The following is a 17,798-nucleotide window of genomic DNA, read 5'->3' on the forward strand; positions in this document are numbered from 1 at the left end:
TGTAAGAAGTACATGAGTAATAAGCTTTGTCTAATAAATATTTAGCCTTATCATATGACTTTCCAGAAATGTTGTAGTTGGTAAATTTAAGCCTGAACATCCAAAATGATGATCCCATGCCCATTGAGCTGTTTGAGTATCAGATAGGTTCAATGAGGGCTTTGTGCCCTGTATGGCTGTCTGTAATACATTGCTTTGCTGACTCCAGTTTTGTTCTTTGTCATTTTATAGGACCGCAGCTGAATGCACAACTAGAAGGCTGGCTTTCACAAGTACAGTCTACAAAAAGACCTGCTAGAGCCATTATTGCACCGTAAGTTTGTTTAAAAATTTATTTACAACAGGCATTACTTTATATCTCAAAATACTTAAACTTGCAAAGAAACATACAAAACAAATTTAATTATTTCTAAAAAATTGTCCTATATTGGATTGGGGGGTAAATCTTTCTGACACAGACTGCTTGAGATAAAATTGTATAAAATTTGTTTTACCACCTGTCATTTCCCTGATTTTCAATCTTCCTAATAGTTGTCATATAGTTGAGAGTAACAGTACAGGTAGGGATTTGCTATTGTAAGGAAAGGTCTCCCTGATACAGTAACATTTAAGCTAGGATGATGGGAGAGGATGTACACTGAGGAGTGAGGTGTCAGGTTGAGGAACAGCAAGCACATGTTCTTGTGCAGGAGTGTGCTTTAGTCTGTTTGAGGGAAAGCAAGCTGTCAACATAGCTGTTGAAGTATGTCCTTGTTGAGCATCTTCAATCAGATTTCTTCAGAATTGAAATTCTTGATCACCGAGGTCAAGCCACAAGTGAAAAATTCAACACCCTAACTCATGTGATGAATCAGGAATCAAACTACAGGCACATTAAAAATACTGTATGAGGGGCTGGGAATATGGCCTAGTGGCAAGAGTGCTTGCCTCGTATACATGAGGCCCTGGGTTCGATTCCTTAGCACCACATATACAGAAAATGGCCAGAAATGGCGTTGTGGCTCAAATGGAGGAGTGCTAGCCTTGAGCAAAAAAGAAGCCAGGGACAGTGTTCAGGCCCTGAGTTCACGGCCCAGGACTGGCCAAAAAAAAAAAAAAAAGAGTGCTTGCCTTGTAAAAATACTGTATGAAATTATCTCAGGGAAGTGGCACACTGGTGGCTCACACCTGTACTCCGGCTACTGAGGAGGTCGGGATCTGAGACTGCAGTTTGAAGCCAGCCTGGGCAGACAAATCTGAAAGACTCTCATTTCCAAATATCCAGAAAAATGCTATAAGTGGAGATGTGGCTCAACTGGTTGAATGCTAGTCTTGAGGGAAATGATAGGAATGTATCAAGGAAGGGTTTTCATTTCACTTGGGAGTTTTTAAAATGTTTGTATATTGATAAATGATTTAGTAGAGAAAGAAAAACTGCTGCAAGAATAAGAAGGGAAATTTATATAAATGAGGTCCTTGATTACATGAGAAACATTCCTTAACTCCTAGTATTTTTTACTTAATAAGTGAGAGGTATTTTTTTTAAATAAAATATTCTGCCTTGGCACTGGTGGTTCACACCTATAATCATGGTTACTCAGGAGGCTAAAAGGATTGCTGTCTGAAGCTAGTTAGGTCAGGAAAGTCTGTGAGATTCTTATCTTCAGTTAATAACCAAAAAAACTGGAAATGGAGCTGTGGCTAAACTAAGAAGCTCAAGGATGGTACTCAGGCCCTAAATTCAAGCCTCAGAAGCCCCCCCCCCCCCCGCCCCCAAATCGAAATAATGACTAACTTGTTTCTTTTTTTTTTTTTTTTAATGTAATTACTACTAATGTTTTTGTTGTTGTTGAAGCTAGAATTTTAAGGACCAGTGAACAGTACCTATGAAAGAAAAGAAGACAAAATAAAATTGCAAGGGCAAGGTGGAAGCTGCTCTTTTTGTAAACTGTTTAGGGCCCATTTCAGCGGTCTGGGTGCTGTCCCTGAGCTTCTTTTGCTCAAGGCTAGCACTCTACTATTTGAGCCACAGCACCACTTTCCAGCCTTTTCTGTTTATGTGGTACTGAGGAATCAAACCCAGGGCTTCCTGCATGTTAGGCAAGCACTCTGCCACTAAGCCTCACTGCTAGCCATGGGGTAGACTCTGTCTAGTGACAGTTTATATTGTTCACTTTCAATCTTGGAGGTCTCAGAATGAACAGTTGAAAGTTTCTGTCACACAGCAATGACTGATTTTCACAGCGGACAATTTCCACAGTGCAAGGTTGCTATGTGGGAAACTATCCATGAGTGACACAGACAGTGACCCTGAATTCTCATTCGGTTGTAGTTTAGTGGGCAGTAAATTCTAGCAGGTCAGGAATAGACTTGCTGATGTGAAGATTTCTGCTCTGTAATAGTTAAAAGGAGAAGCAAACTCACCCCTTGTTAAAAGAAGATTGATTGGGTTTTAGAGGCATTTTAGCCTTTGAAATTACAAGTATTAAAGTGTAACCTCAACTTTACCTTCATGAATCTATACCAGGAACCAGAATGATTTGGAAAATCTAGCAGGAATGATGTTTTGCCTTAAGGATTTTAAGAGCATTTAGAATACTGCAATGGGGCATGCTTTTTAAAAAAAAATTTTTAAATTTATTTTTAGTGCCAGTCCTGAGGCTTGAACTCAGGTCCTGGGCCATGTCCTTGAGCAATTTTGCTCACTGCTAGTCTTCTGCCACTTGACTCAGTTTCACTTTCAGTGATTAATTGGGGATAAGAGCCTCACAGGCCTCCTGTAGCTAGGATTATAGGCATGAGCTACCAGTACCCAGTGTGATTTTTTTTTTTTTAAGTGGGCTGGCTGGTCTTGGAGCTCAGACTTAGGGTCTAAGCACTGTCTCTGAGCTTTTTTGGGCTCAAGGCTAGTGTTCTACCACTTGAGCCACAGCTGTACTTCCAGGTTTTTGGTGCTTAATTGAAGTTAGAGGTTCATGGACTTTGCTGTTTTGGAACAGGGATCCTCAGATGTCAACCTCTTGAGTAGCTAGGATTACCTGCTAGCTAGGGTGCACTTTAAAAATGCAAAATCGAGTATCTGTGGAATTCAAGTTTTAATTGTTCTGACTGATGCCCCAGTGAAGAAACCTTAGCTGTTCTTTCATTCTTTCTTTCTTCTTTTTTTTTTTTTTTTGGTCAGTCCTGGGGCTTGAACTCAGGGCCTGAGCACTGTGCCTGGCTTCTTTTTGCTCAAGGCTAGCACTCTGTCACTTGAGCTGCAGTGCCACTTCTGGCCTTTTCTATATATGTGGTGTTGAGGAATCGAACCCAGGGCTTCATGTATATGATGCGAGCACTTTACCACTGGGTCATATTCCCAGCCCCTTAGCTGTTCTTTAGTGAAGCTTCCTTTATCTTTGATAAAACTTTCTCTATGTATGTAGAATAACAGATTCTGTTAACAAGATAGGGTAGGAAAAGACCTCTTTAGATCTGTGGTTATCACTCTGGCTTTCTTCATTACCATGAATCTTAGCTAGTATGAAAGAAAATGTTAGAATTTTTTTCTTTCATTTCATAAAGTACAGTTTTTCAAGAGGAAAATTTCCCATATAGTTTTTTCCATATAATTTTCCAAGAGGAAAACTCTTGGAGATGTATGGGATAGATTAATTAAAAAATAGTCTCAGCTATTCTTTATCCAAGTTAAGATCTGTTTGAATTGACTTCTCTCTCCCTGAAACTAGTTGTTTTTACTTTAAGTTTTTGCTAAAATGAAGAGTTCTGATTTCCATTATAAACTGTATTTACTGCAGTTAATTATGGTTTCAGTACTGATCCTTTTTTGTAGGGTTTGATTCTTAAGTATTTACAAATTTGTGGGCTTATTGTTTTTTCCTACTTACTCGATGCATTTTTTTACTCTTCTTCCTTCAGACATGTGAGGGTCTCTTGTAGTTGCTCTGAGCATGGGTTGTTGATCCCTTCTGGGTAGCCCCAAGTTCTACTGTGGAGCTGACAGTGTAATTTTGAGTATACTTTTTAACTTTTCTGCTCGTTTCTTCATTTGTAAAATGAGAAAAAGATTTCTCTTTTTAGGAGACTAGTGTTAGGATTAGATCAATACTTTGGACCACAAAGTATAGTAAATGTTATTATCATTATCCTTCCTCTTTCTTTTCTTCCTGTTCACTACTCTGTTTTTCTTTTTAAGGTTCTAGAACGTTTCTTTCTCAGTTTTTACTAGCATTGATGCCATAGTGCAAGTGCTTCATGCTTGAATTTAGCATTGTCTGGATTCCAAAAGAGTTCTCTTCATATCTATCTCGAATCTGTCCTTGTACCAGTGGTTTGCAGGGCTCTGCTAGTCATAGTTTCATGTTGTTATAATCTGCTTAGGAGGTCACTACATTTTTCCGTGTTATGTTTTATCAAGCTTAGGCCCCCTGTTTGATTCTAGCCTCGTGTTACTCTGCTCCTCCGAGGTTAGTCTTGTATTTCTCATCTCTATCATGCACTAAGACATTTGTTTCTATGATCCCTTTGGCTTTTATTCTCTTCTTTTATGCATTTACCCTTGTATTCTTCGTATTTCTGTCCTTATTCTTTAAGAAGGCTTGCTTCTAAGAAGCATTTCTGGATGCTAAGAGTGGACATTGATTAGAAACAGGACTGATGAAGCTGGACAAGAATCAGACTAGAAAAACAGGAGAGATCAGAGTAGAGATAATTGAAGAAGGACAATAGCAGATTAAATTTGAGAATGAACATACCAGATTAAAACAAGTCCCCTAGTCAGATCTTAGTATCAAGATAAAGTATAGGATGAGGCAAAGCTGTGTGCTGAGCCAAAGAACTACTTGAATTTCCTTCTGGCTAACGTTGGAATTGGGTTAGCAGAACATTACCATATTGAGGCAACTTGGTAAGTATTCTTACCAGAGTTATAGTGTGTGTCCCGTATTATTTATTTGTATTGCTATGATTGACTTTTCTTCCATATCTAAGTTAGCTTGGTGAGAAACATTTTTTTAAATGCTGTATAATGGTATGATTTTACTTAATGTGCATATGTTTAAAGTATAGAGCTTGATGTTTGACATATGGATGGGAAATCACCACTGACTGTTAGGAAAATGAACATATTTTTCTCAAAAGTTCATATGCTCTTTTATGATTTATTTATTTCTTCTGTTCCCCTTCTTCACCATCACATCCACCAGTTTACTCTGTCAACTGCAGACTAGTGTTAACTTTCTAGACTTGTTTAATGGGATCATACAATGTGATCCCATATAATGGGAGCTCTTTTTGTCTGGGTTTTCCCTCATAGCATGCTTATTTATTAATTTTTCTTTCAAAACAGCACAATTATTTTGAGTTTCAGTAGTTTATTTCTCTTTATTGTTGAAGAGTATCTTCTTATATTGCTATACTTCAGTTTGTCCTTTCACCTGTAGGGGACTCTGGTTATTTCCAGTAGTTAGTGGTTATTGAAAACAAAGCTTCTTTGACTCATTTGTTTACAATTGTATATGTGGAAATAAACCTTTTTATTTTAAGTAGAGTGGTTGAGTTACATGGTAGGAATATATGTAACTTTCTAAGAAATTGCTAAATTGTCTTTCCCAACAATCATACCATTTTACATTTCTGTCAGTGCAAGGGCTTTAGTTCTTTATTTTTTAGGAGTATGAAATTTGACTTGAGTTTGAACTTAGGATCTTGTGCTTGCTACTATGCTGTGCCACTTGAGCCATACCTCCAGCCCTTGTTTATGCTTTACATATTTATTTGGATAGGATCTTGCATTTTGGCTGGTGCTGACCTTAGACTACTATCTTCCTACCAATGCCTCCTACTAGGTAGGATTATAGGCAAATGCTTACCATCTTGCTTGGCTTGTTGGTTGAGATAGGGTTTTAATAACTTTTTGCCTTGACTGGCCTTGAAATGTGATCCTACCCAGTGTCCACTTCCTGAGTAACTGCTGTTACATGCTTGTACTGCCATACTTGTCCTAGTAGATTTAGTTATTCTACATTCTTGATACACTTGGTATGGTCACTTTTTCATTTTATCTATTCCAGTGGGTATTAGTGATATCTCATAGCTTTATTTTGCTTTTCCCTAATGACAAATTGATCCTGAGTATCTCTATTGTGAGATTATGTGCTACTTAATATATTCTTTCGTAAAGTTTCTATTCATATCTTATTAAATTTTTTCTTCAAATAGTTGTACAAAAGGGTTTCGTGTAATACGTCAATTTCTGTATACAATACATTTTGATCAGTCACTCTTTTCTTATCTTCCTCCTCATCAATCCTGTCCCCAAGTTTCCTAGTTCAGTTTCAACATATGTATATTGAGTACTACGGGTCTGTGTGTGTGTGTGTGTGTGTGTGTGTGTGTGTGTGTGTGTGTGTGTGTGTGTGTGTGTATTTATATATATTTGGCCAGTCCTGGGGGTTGAACTCAGGGACTGAGCACTGTCCCTGGCTTCTTTTTGCTCAAGGCTAGCACTCTATCTACCACATGAGCCACAGTGCCATTTCGAGCTTTTTTATGTTTATGTGGTGCTGAGGTATTGGACCCAGGGCTTCATGCATGTTAGGTAAGCATTCTACCGCTAAGCCACATTCCCAGCCACCCCCCCCCCCATGGCAATATTTTTTTCACAATTTTTCTTTTCATTCATCTGCCCTAAAGATTTTTTAAAAATTGAAGTAAAATACATGTAATGTAAAATTTGTTGTAACTACAAGCATAGTGTTAAGCATATTTACATAGTTTTGTGAACCTTTTTTTTTTTTTGCCAGTCCTGGGGCTTGGACTCAAGGCCTGAGCACTGTCCCTGGCTTCTTTTTTTTTTTTTTTTGGCCAGTCCTGGGCCTTGGACTCAGGGCCTGAGTACTGTCCCTGGCTTCTTTCCGCTCAAGGCTAGCACTCTGCCACTTGAGCCACAGCGCCGCTTCTGGCCGTTTTCTGTATATGTGGTGCTGGGGAATCGAACCTAGGGCCTCGTGTATCCGAGGCAGGCACTCTTGCCACTAGGCTATATCCCCAGCCCCCCTGGCTTCTTTTTGATCAAGGCTAGCACTCTACCACTTGAGCCACAGCGCCACTTCTGGCCATTTTCTGTATATGTGGTGCTGGGGAATTGATCCCAGGGCCTCATGTATACTAGGCAAGCACTCTTGCCACTAGGCCATATCCCCAGCCCAGTTTTGTGAATCCTTTTCAGAACGTTATCTTTTAGACTAAGTCTGTTTATACATGTGTTCATCCATGCATACATACATACTGGGGTTTGAATCTAAGGTTTTATAACTGCCTATATTTTGCCACTTGAGTTATGCTACCAGTCCTTTACGTTTTGGTGTGAGTGTGTGTGTGTGTGTGTGTGTGTGTGTATGTATATACATATACTGAGGTTTGAACTCTGAGCTTTGCACTTCTGCTGTACTTTTTTCATTCATAGTTGGTACTCTATCTCTTGAGCTACTGGCTTTCTGCTGGAGATAAGAGTCTCCTGTTTTTGTCTGCCTGGGATAGCTTTGAATCAAAACCCTTAAATCTCAGCTTCCTATGTAGCTAGAATTATAGACGTGAGCCACTGGCATCTGGCACAATAATACACATTTTTGTCATTATTTGTACATCATGTCTATTTCAGTGAAATTTTAGCATAAACTTACATATATATGTATGCATAGGTTTTCTCCTTGTAGAGCCCGTTAAAATATTGATTGCTTTACCACTGGATACATTCGAATGAGCAAGTATTAGGGAAGTGACTCTTAACAATTCTAATTTAAAGAAGTCAAGAAAGAAAAGTGCAGTTAAGGAGAATGGTAATCTGTAGACAGTAAGAGAACTGCCAGTGCTGAAAGAATAGCATGAAAAGGAAGATTGTGTGGACAGAAATTGCAGGCTATATACTGCACAGAGAAGTCCAGTCATTCTTTCACTGGTAACAACAGATATTGCTTTGTAATCATTTTTAATATAACTGTAGAAGAGGATTAGAAACACATTATTATTGCTAAATGAGCAACTTAGTGTAAGTCTTCAATATCTTCAAATTTATTGTCTAAAGTCCAAAGATTAGAAACTATTTTTAAAATTGGAGTATCATAAAGAACAAATACAGTTTCTTTAGACTTTATATCATTGCTTTTTGTTTGTACATTCAATCTGTTATGCTTACTGTAGATAATTGTATTTCTTTCTAAAGTGCATTTTCAGAATATCATGATTTTGAATTTGATTAAAAAATTATTTTGTTTTGTAGCCATGCAGGATACACGTACTGTGGGTCTTGTGCTGCCCATGCTTACAAACAAGTGGACCCATCTATTACGTAAGTAATGTATCTAGCTCAAACTGGGACGAGTTTTGGAATTACATGGTGATAACTACTTTGTCATGGAAGTAACTTATTTTTCATTCATCTTAATTTTTGTAATTCATTCGTTTGAGTTAGAAATTTGACTTTATGAATTTTATAATACCTTATGGGTTAAGACATACCTTAGGTTTTTTTTTTTTTCTTAGTGTGAACATTTAGTCTTTACATTCTCTTTGGTTTCATTCTGAAACTATTAAAAAGTTAATTTTTAAAAAAAATTTCTTTGAAAACTCAGAGATGAGCATTTTTTAAGAGGGATACACAGTCCTTTAATCATTTTGTAGTTAATTATTATACTTTTAAAATGATGGTTACTAAAAGAATAATTTCTTGCTGATGTAAGCTTTTCTTTTTGAAAAGCTGTATTCTTTAAAAAAAAGTCCTTTCCTGTGGATTGCAGTGTCTTTGCAGTCCTATGAGAGAATAGAGAAAGAACATCTTTTTGGGAACTATGAGACGTATAGCAGAAAAAGTAGAGTTGGTTCCAGAGAGAATTCAATATCACTAGTTTCCCTTCTTACTTTTTGCACTAATCTATTTTCTACTTGTCATTTGGGATCATCTTTTAAGAATGTAAGCAAAGGCTGAGTATAGTGATACTTGTCTATAATTCCCACATTTGGGAAACTGAGGCAGGAGGAGTTTGAAGCCAGCCTAGGCTACCTAGCAAGATCCTCTGTCAAAAAATAAAAATAAAAATTAGGGGCTGGAAATGTGGCCTAGTGGTAGAGTGCTTACCTAGTAGGTATGAAGCCCTGGGTTCGATTCCTTAGTACTACATAAACAAAAAAATGCTGGAAGTGGCTCTATGGCTCAAGTGGTAGAGTGCTATAGCCTTGAGCAAAAGAAGCTCAGGGAGTGCTAAGACCCTGAGTTCAAGCTCCAGGACTGGCAAAAAAAAGAAAAGAAAAAGTAGGAACTGGGACATGAGTTATATAGTAGAGCATTTGCTTTGCAAGTGGGAATCTGGTTCAAACCTAGTACTGCAATTTAAATAATATGTCACTTCATAGTACTTTAAAGTAGTGGAGTAGTCATATGCTTTAAAAATGTCTTAGAATGAAAAGATAAAAATTATCCCAAAATTCATGATGGAATTTTAACTGACAACTTGAAAAATGTTTGGAGTTTAAGACATCAAGGTATATACTAGGTAGATGAATATATTTTGTTAACTAGAAAATAATTTATAGTCCTAGCTAATTTGGAACTCTATATTCTTGCTTATGAGACATGATTAGACATAAAAAAGTGATAATTAAAAAAGATTAAAGTACATAGAATACCCATAGCTCATGATGTAACTAATGAACAGGATTGGATAAATTAAAAAAAATTACATAACAGTAGACTATGAAAGGTTAGTATTATAAAAAAAAATAATAAGAACCTTAGAAGCTAAGTTGTTAGATGGCTAAAGAATATGAACCAATGCCAGGCACTGATGGCTCATGTCAGGAAGCTGACATCTGAGGCTCATGGTCTAAAACTAGCCCAGGAAGACAAATCTGAAAAAAGCTCTCCTCTTCAATTGATAAACAAAAAATTTGGCTAACCAAGACCTATTTTGAAATGATTTCTGGCCTAATATGCTTAATATTAACCCCTTTTAACATTATGTAGCCTTTTTCCATTGCTTTTGAGTATAGCATTTTAAAGCACTTTATATTAAACCTAATTTTTTTCTCTTATTTTTCTAAATCAAATGAGAAACTTTGTTATGTTAGCTATGGGTGAATTTCTACCAAACTGGAAAGTATCTATGAGGCAAACAATTGGTGAATTCACATTGGTAAAAGGCCTTTTTCCCTGGGATAGGTTTAGGGTTGACAAAAAGGCAAGCATTGGAGGAGGACCTTGGCTTCTAGCCTCTAACTCCAGTGCTTATTTTATCAGCCATGGTCATTTTTTTGGCAATAGTTACTTAAAAGTTATATATGCCTTGGAGTTTAGACTGACATTTCAAATATATCATTTAATATTTTAACCATATGTCTTAGAATTTTCTGGATTTAAATGTTATATTCCTCTGTCTTTTTGTAGCAATTTATTCCTCAATCAGAAAATGCCCCCTTTTATACTTGAGTCTTTTTTTTTTTTTTTTTTTTTTTTAAAGCAATGAAGGTCTACCTCCTTGTGTTACCCAGATTGACTTTGAACTCCTTGGCTCAGGTGATTCTCCTGCCTCTGCCTCCTGAGTAGCTGGGACTGCAGGCACATATCTGGCATTAATCAAGTGACTGAGACATTATTACCATTCTTTATGTTTCACCTTAGCCTGCAGTAAATGTTTTTTTGTAATATATATTGTCAAGATAGGATAAGAAAATGGTATTTCTTTGTTTTGTTCATTTAAGAATGTATAACTTTCTTTTTTTTTTTTTTGAATGTGTAACTTTCTTAAATGGTTACCTAGCCCATGAGAGAAGAGTGTCAGGAAGCAAAGTTTAATTATAGTGCTTCAAACACTTGGAGTGAAGGGTAGAAACAGACACGTTTTGACTAGAAATGGTCTGAGGATGAGGTGAATTTCCAACATGAGACCTCTTGAAAAAAGAAGAATCTGCTTCTCTCTTGGCCTCCTCAGCTGGAATGTGGGCGTAGGACATCATGCCCAACACAGCACTGATCTGTACCGGACACATTGCTAAAGCATACATCCCTTGGTCTACAAAATTTTGATGTGAAAAACCACCATCTTAGTCTTTGTGTAGTTTTCTAGGTGCAAAGCCTGTCATGTATTCCCTTCTTTGTCATAATGTATTTCTGTGAGTCTGAATTGGTTTTGCTGTTTGTTTGTGATAGAGGAATATTGGCCCCTGTGACTCTTAGAGGAAATGGACTGTTTGGACTTTACACTATAAAGCTGATTTGGAAGTTTGAGATACTTTCCACCTGAAGAGAAAGGGACTGCAAAGATTTAAGCTATAGTTTAGGTCAGTTCTTTTCTTTAGCTAGACTTCAGTGCAAATAACAATTCGGCTTTGTTGTTTTTGAGGACGCCTTCTACTGGAAGGGGAATAAAGAAAGCTTATTACATAAGAGTTCTCTGCCATGGAAGAAATGTGGAAATCACATTACTGCAATGCTTATTTGTAATGGTTTTTGTATGACTGTAGAAATTTATATAATTTATTTTTATTGAAATTCTGAAGAATTTTAGATTAGGATTTTGAGATTTTAATAGCTGAAATATTTCAATTTCAATCAAATATAAGACCGAAAACCTGTTCTTATTGTTATGAATGCAGGGATGATTTATGAAAAGCAGGTTGCTTTATTGTACAATTTGATCCCCTTGGATCAGAGAATTCTGATTTGAGGCTAGCCCAGGCATAAAAATTTCCACCACTCCATCTCAACCAATGGCTGGATGTGATAGTATGAGCCTGTTAGCCCAGCAATAGGGAAAGCAGGACGACTGAGTGCAGTGGTGCACCTGTCATTGTCTATGATATGGGAACTCTAGGTGGGTTCAGGCATGCGGGGAGATCCTGCCTTAAAAATAGGCAATGCAAAGTGGCTGTGGACATGGCTCACATGGTATAGCTATCCCTCTAGTGGAGTAAGGGGGTGGAGGCTGGCAGAAGCATAAGAAATTGAACTTAAATTGGCAAGGAGGGTCATTAGTCATTGTATTAGTTTGCTTAGGCTGCTGTAACAGAATTCTCTGGACTGTGGCTTAAACCACAGAAAGAAGAAAATTTTCTCACAGTTGTGGAAAATTGGAAGTCCAAGATCAAGGTACTAATAAAGCTGATTTCCTTGAGGCTTCTCTCTTAACGAGGAGTGCTGCCTCTTATACCCTCTTACATAAATATGTACACCAGTCACATTGATTATCACCCCACCTACTGGTCCCGTTTTAAGATCTTTGAAGACCTTACTTCAAAATTCCATTATAGTCAGGACAGGACTGTATTTATGAACCCAGCTCTAATGTTGAAAGAAGGTTATAAAAAATGGTCAGGAAAGGAAAACAAGTAATTTTTCACTGTTCTTATCTTTTCCTTGTTTGGGAAGGTGTGTGGAAGTGCAATGGTTTTGTGTTCTGTTGTGTGTCTCCTAGACGGAGAGTTTTCATCCTTGGGCCTTCTCATCACGTGCCCCTCTCTCGATGTGCACTTTCCAGTGTGGACATATATAGGACACCTCTCTATGACCTTCGTATTGACCAAAAGAGTAAGTATGAGGAAGTGTTAGAGTTTTGAAATAGCTAAAGTTTTTTCTTTTTAAATTGGGATTGAAATTTAAAAACTTAAAAAAATTAATTATGTCTCACTTTAAAAAACACAAATGTTGTTGTAACTAATTTGCCTAAAACAAAAACAATAAAAGAAAATCTTCCATACCCTAAATGAGAACTAGTGTGTCCTTGCTAGCTTTTAATGTCAGTCAAGGTGGGACACAGTGGCTTATACCTATAATGTCAGCTACTAAGGAGGTAGAGCTAGGTTGGATCACAGATCACAGTTCAAGACCAGCCTAGGCAAAAAGCTTTTGGAACTCCATTTCAGTAAATAAACTTTTTTTTTTTGCCAGTCCTGGGCCTTGGACTCAAGGCCTGAGCACTGTCCCTGGCTTCTTTTTGCTCAAGGCTAGCACTCTGCCACTTGGGCCACAGCACCACCTCTGGCCGTTTTCTGTATATGTGGTGCTGGGGAATTGAACCCAGGGCTTCGTGTATAGGAGGCAAGCACTCTTGCCACTAGGCCATATTCCCAGCCCCTCAGTAAATAAACTTTTATAAACTAGCTACATAGGAAGAATAGGTAAGAGGATTGTGACAGGCCACAGGACTCCCCAGGGTTGGGGGGAGGTGGCACCTTATTGTAAAAATAGCTGAGGCAAAAGAAGACAGAGGTCATTATTCAAGTGGTAGAGTGCATGGAGCCCCTGAGTTCAAGCACCAGTACTCAAAAAAAAAAAAAAAATCTGTGAGATATACTGTCTCTAGTCTCCAGACTATAATTGTTTATATTCAAAGAATCATTATGTGGTAGTTGTTTGTTGAGATCAGAAGTTAATGTCCATATTAACTTGATGAAAGATTCTGAGCTAGTTAGTATACTTCCATGTGGACTGGATTTCTCACTTTAAGTATGTAATGGTCACAAGTGCCTTTATTTCTTCTCAGGTAATTGTTAGGAGCCTGTAGTTGTAAAATTCTGAATGTTGTTATAGGAATCTTAAATATATTTTACTTTCTAGAGATCACAGTTTTTGTTAGTTGTTTCTAAAAGTATATAGCAAAATGTTTTGATTTTATAAAGGTTTTTTTTTTTTTTTTTGGCCAGTCCTGGGCCTTGGACTCAGGGCCTGAGCACCATCCCTGGCTTCTTCCCGCTCAAGGCTAGCAGCACACTGCCACCTGAGTCACAGCGCCCCTTCTGGCCGTTTTCCATATATGTGGTGCCAGGGAATCGAACCAAGAGCTTCATGTGTAGGAGGCAAGCACTCTTGCCACTAGGCCATATTCCCAGCCCTTATAAAGGCATTATTTATTTATTTATTTATTTATTTATTTATTTATTTATTTAATTTTTTATTTTTGCCAGTTCTGGGGCTTGAACTCAGGGGCCTGAGCACTGTCCCTAGCTTCTTTTTCCTCAAGGCTAGCACTTGAGCCACAATGCCACTTCTGGCTTTTTTCTACATATGTGGTGCTGAGGAATCGAACCCAGGGCTTTATGTATACGAGGCGAGCACTTTACCACTAGGCCATATTCCCAGTCCCCTATAAAGGCATTTTTAGATGTGAGGAAGAAAATGAAAACAATCTAAAACAGTATATAGAATTGCCTTGCAAATAGGTATACTCACTATCTATCATTTACCTGGAGTTTCCCTTATCCTGAACTTAGTTGTATCTTTTCCTCTGAAACAATCCTTCAGTTTATTCCATTATATTTTATATATGACAGGGATGTATTGCTTCAAAAAACTTTGCAATAGTTTTTTTTTGCATAAAAGGTTCCATTTCAAAAGAAGAGGTTCTTTTTCTTTTTTGCTTTAATTTTCTTTTTTTAAATAGAGTTTTATTGTTAATGAGGTGTTGTATGGAGATGCTTTAATTTTCTTAATCTGAGGATTTGAATATTACTGTATACTAGCAACTTGTTATATTACTATTCTCATCTTATTATTCTTATTATTTTTTGCCAGTCCTGGGGCTTGAACTCAGGGGTTGAGCACTGTCCCTGGTTCTTTTTACTCAAGGCTAGCACTCTGCCACTTGAGCCACAGCGCCACTTCTGGCTTTTTTATATATGTGGTGCTGAGGAACTGAACCCAGGGTTGCATGTATACGAGGCAAGCACTTTACCACTAGTGTCATCTTATTATTAATGAAACTTTTTTTTTGAAACTGGAGTATTATTAGCTTTGCTAGAATAATATTAGCTTTACTGCTTGAGATGATTTTAGGGGACATACTTTAACTTTTTAATATTTATTTATATATTTGCGAATCTTGGGCTTGAACTCAGGGCGGGAGCACTGTCCCTGGCTTCTTTTTGCTCAAGGCTAGCTCTCTGCCACTTGAGCCGCAGTGCCACTTCTGGCTTTTTCTATATGTGTGGTGCTGAGTAATCGAACCCAGGGCTTTATGTATATGAGGCAAGCTCTCTACCATAAGGCCATATTCCCAGCCCCCTTTATTTTTATTTTTTTGCCAGTCCAAGGGCACTGTCCTTGAGCTTTTATACTCAAGGTTAGCACTCTACCATTTGAGCCACAGCTCCACTTCAGGCCTTTTCTGGTTAATTAGATATAAGAGTCTCATGGACATTCCTCTCTGGGTTGGCTTTGAATCATGATCTCAGATCTCAGTCTCCTGTGTAGGTAGTATTATTGCGGTGTGCCACCAGTGCCTGGTTACACTTTAGTTTTTTAAAATTGTTATTATAAAGATGATGTATAGAGGAGTTATAGTTATATAAATCAGGTAAACAGCTCATTTCTCTCTCTCTCTCTCCCCCACTCCCCCCTCTCTCCCCTCTCCCTCTCCCTCTCTCTCTTCCTCTCTCCCCCTCTCCCTTTCTCCCTCTCCCTCTGTCTCCCTCTCCCTCTCTCTCTCCCTCTCCCTATCCTTCTCCCTCTCCCTCTGCCTCTGCCTCTGCCTCTGCCTCTGCCTCTGCCTCTGCCTCTCCCTCTTCCTCTCCCTCTCCCTGTCCCTCTCCCTCTCCCTCTGTCCCTGTCCCTGTCCCTGTCCCTGTCCCTCTCCCTCTCCTTCTCCCCTCCCTCTTTCTTCCCCAAGTCCTGGGCTTGAACTCAGGGCCTGAGCATTGTCCTTGGCTTCTTTTTGCTCAAGGCTAGCACTCCACCACTTGAGGCCCCAGTGCCACTTCTGGCTTTTCTGCTAATGTGGTACTGAGGAATCGAATCCAGTGCTTCATGCATGCTAGACAAGCACTCTACCACTAGGCCATATTCCCAGCCCCCAGAGTTCATTTCCTTTTGGACAGTGTGATCCCTTCCCACATTTTCTCCCAGTTTTTCTCTCCTGTCCCAACCCACAAGTCATGTCTAGTAGGTGCCACTGCTGCATTTGTTCACCCTCTGTCCCTCCATTTTTGTGTTTCCCCCATACCCCACCAAAGACAGACGAACAAACAAGACAAAAAGAAAGGAAAAAGAAGAAAAAAGCCCTCTTGTATTTCCTGGAGTTCCTTTTGATATTATATGATCAGAAGCACATAGGCATTGTGCTTTTGTGTTTCTGTCCTAAGAGAATATTTTTTTGTTCTCACTGTGTGTGAATGCCTAGAGTCTTGTGTAGTTTATCATTTCCTAATGTATTTTAGATCTAACTAGTGCATATGAGAGAAAACATGTTTGTCTCTCTGAGCTTGTCTTACCTCACTTAACATGATTTGTTCTAGGTCCATTTGTTTCCCTGCAAATGACTATATATTTTAGATTGCTGTGTAAAATTTCATTATATATAGGTACCACATTATTTTGGATCCACTCATCTGTTGTAGGGTATCTGGGCTGTTTCCATAACATGCCTATTGTGAGTAGTGCAGCAATGAACATGATGTGCAAGTATCCTGGCTTGTGATATTCTGGGTTGATGTCCAAGACATATTTTACTTTGTAAGGGGCATTTAGAAAACTAGTTTGAATATGCTGATAGCAAAGAAATGGGTAATTTTAAGCCAGTATGATTTTGTAGAAGTGTTCCTTCTCTCTCCTTTCCTTCCTTGCAACAGTTCTTTCTGCCCTTTTTGTGCTTATTATTATTGTTGTTGTTATTTTTTTCGGTAATGGGGCTTGAACTCTGGGTCTGGGCCCTGAGCTCCTGTCCCTGAGCTCTTCATCTCAAGGCTAGCACTCTACCACTTGAGCCACAGCTCCACTTCTGGTTTTCTGGTGGTTTATTGGAGATAAGTCTCACAAATTTTCCTTCCCAGGCTGGCTTTGAATCTTGATTCTCAGATCTCAGCCTCCTGAGTAGCTAGGATTACAGGCATGAGTCACCAGTAACAATCCTCCTCATATTTGCTTCCACCCTAGCTGGGATGACAAGTCACCATGCTCTACTTCTTCTGTTGAGATTCTTGTAGACTTTTCTGCTGGAGCTGGCCTTGAACTGTGACCTTTTTGATCTCAGCATCCCCTGTTGCTGGGGTGACAGGCATATTCCAGAATGCTTAGCTATTGATTGAGAAGGAGTCTCTTAAATTTTTTTTTTCTAATCTGGCTTATCCCCAAATCATGATGTTCCTCATTTTAGCCTCTTTAGTAGTTAGGATTTCAGGCATGAGCCACCAGTTCCAGTTCAATTTTGCTGCTGTTTTGCGGTTTGAATTCATTGCCTTGAATTTGCTAAGCAGACCCTCTGCTACTTAAGCTATACCTCCAGCTCTTTTTGGTGGGGATGGGGGGAGAGCAGCATTGAAATTTTCAATTCAGGATCTTGTTCTTGATTTCAAGATACATCCTCTCTCACTTCCATGTCCTCACCCCTTTTTGCTTTAGTTTTCCAAAAAGGGCCTTGTGTTTTTCTCCTGGGGCTGACCTCAGACCTATGTATTCCTTGTGTAGCTGGCTACCGGTGTGTCGTGCTGCACCTGGCTTGCACCTGTGTCTTCCATGTGGCTTGTTACAGATGTGTACGCTGTATCTGGCTTGTACCTGGCACCATTTATTTCATTATTTGAAATTGATTAACTCATTTAAGGATATACTTTAAAATATTCTCATTACATTTTTTGCTTACTAAATTTAATTCCAGTTTTGAGTATAGTTTATCAGAAGGTTCCGAATGAAATTACTAGAGAATTTTAAATGGGCATGGTACTGTGTGATGAATTTATATTCTGATTATATCAGGAGCTTAATTTTGAATTTTGAGGAAAGTAGTTTTTAAGCGGTAATTTTATAGTTTTGGTAACAGACTAAGGTATGAAATAATAAT

General features: G+C 38.4%; 1 protein-coding gene across 1 annotated transcript in view; it reads left to right on the plus strand.

Annotated features, from left to right (window-relative positions):
- The window catches only part of Memo1 (mediator of cell motility 1), a 99,934-nt gene that overhangs the window by 40,684 nt on the left and 41,452 nt on the right, over positions 1-17,798 (plus strand). Inside the window, exons 2-4 of the mRNA XM_048353181.1 lie at positions 232-313; positions 8,258-8,326; positions 12,444-12,556. Of these exons, the coding sequence (XP_048209138.1) occupies positions 232-313; positions 8,258-8,326; positions 12,444-12,556 (264 nt within the window). The remainder of the gene's footprint in view (positions 1-231; positions 314-8,257; positions 8,327-12,443; positions 12,557-17,798) is intronic.

This window comes from Perognathus longimembris, chromosome 8, assembly GCF_023159225.1.
Source record: "Perognathus longimembris pacificus isolate PPM17 chromosome 8, ASM2315922v1, whole genome shotgun sequence".
NCBI classification, from domain to species: domain Eukaryota; kingdom Metazoa; phylum Chordata; class Mammalia; order Rodentia; family Heteromyidae; genus Perognathus; species Perognathus longimembris.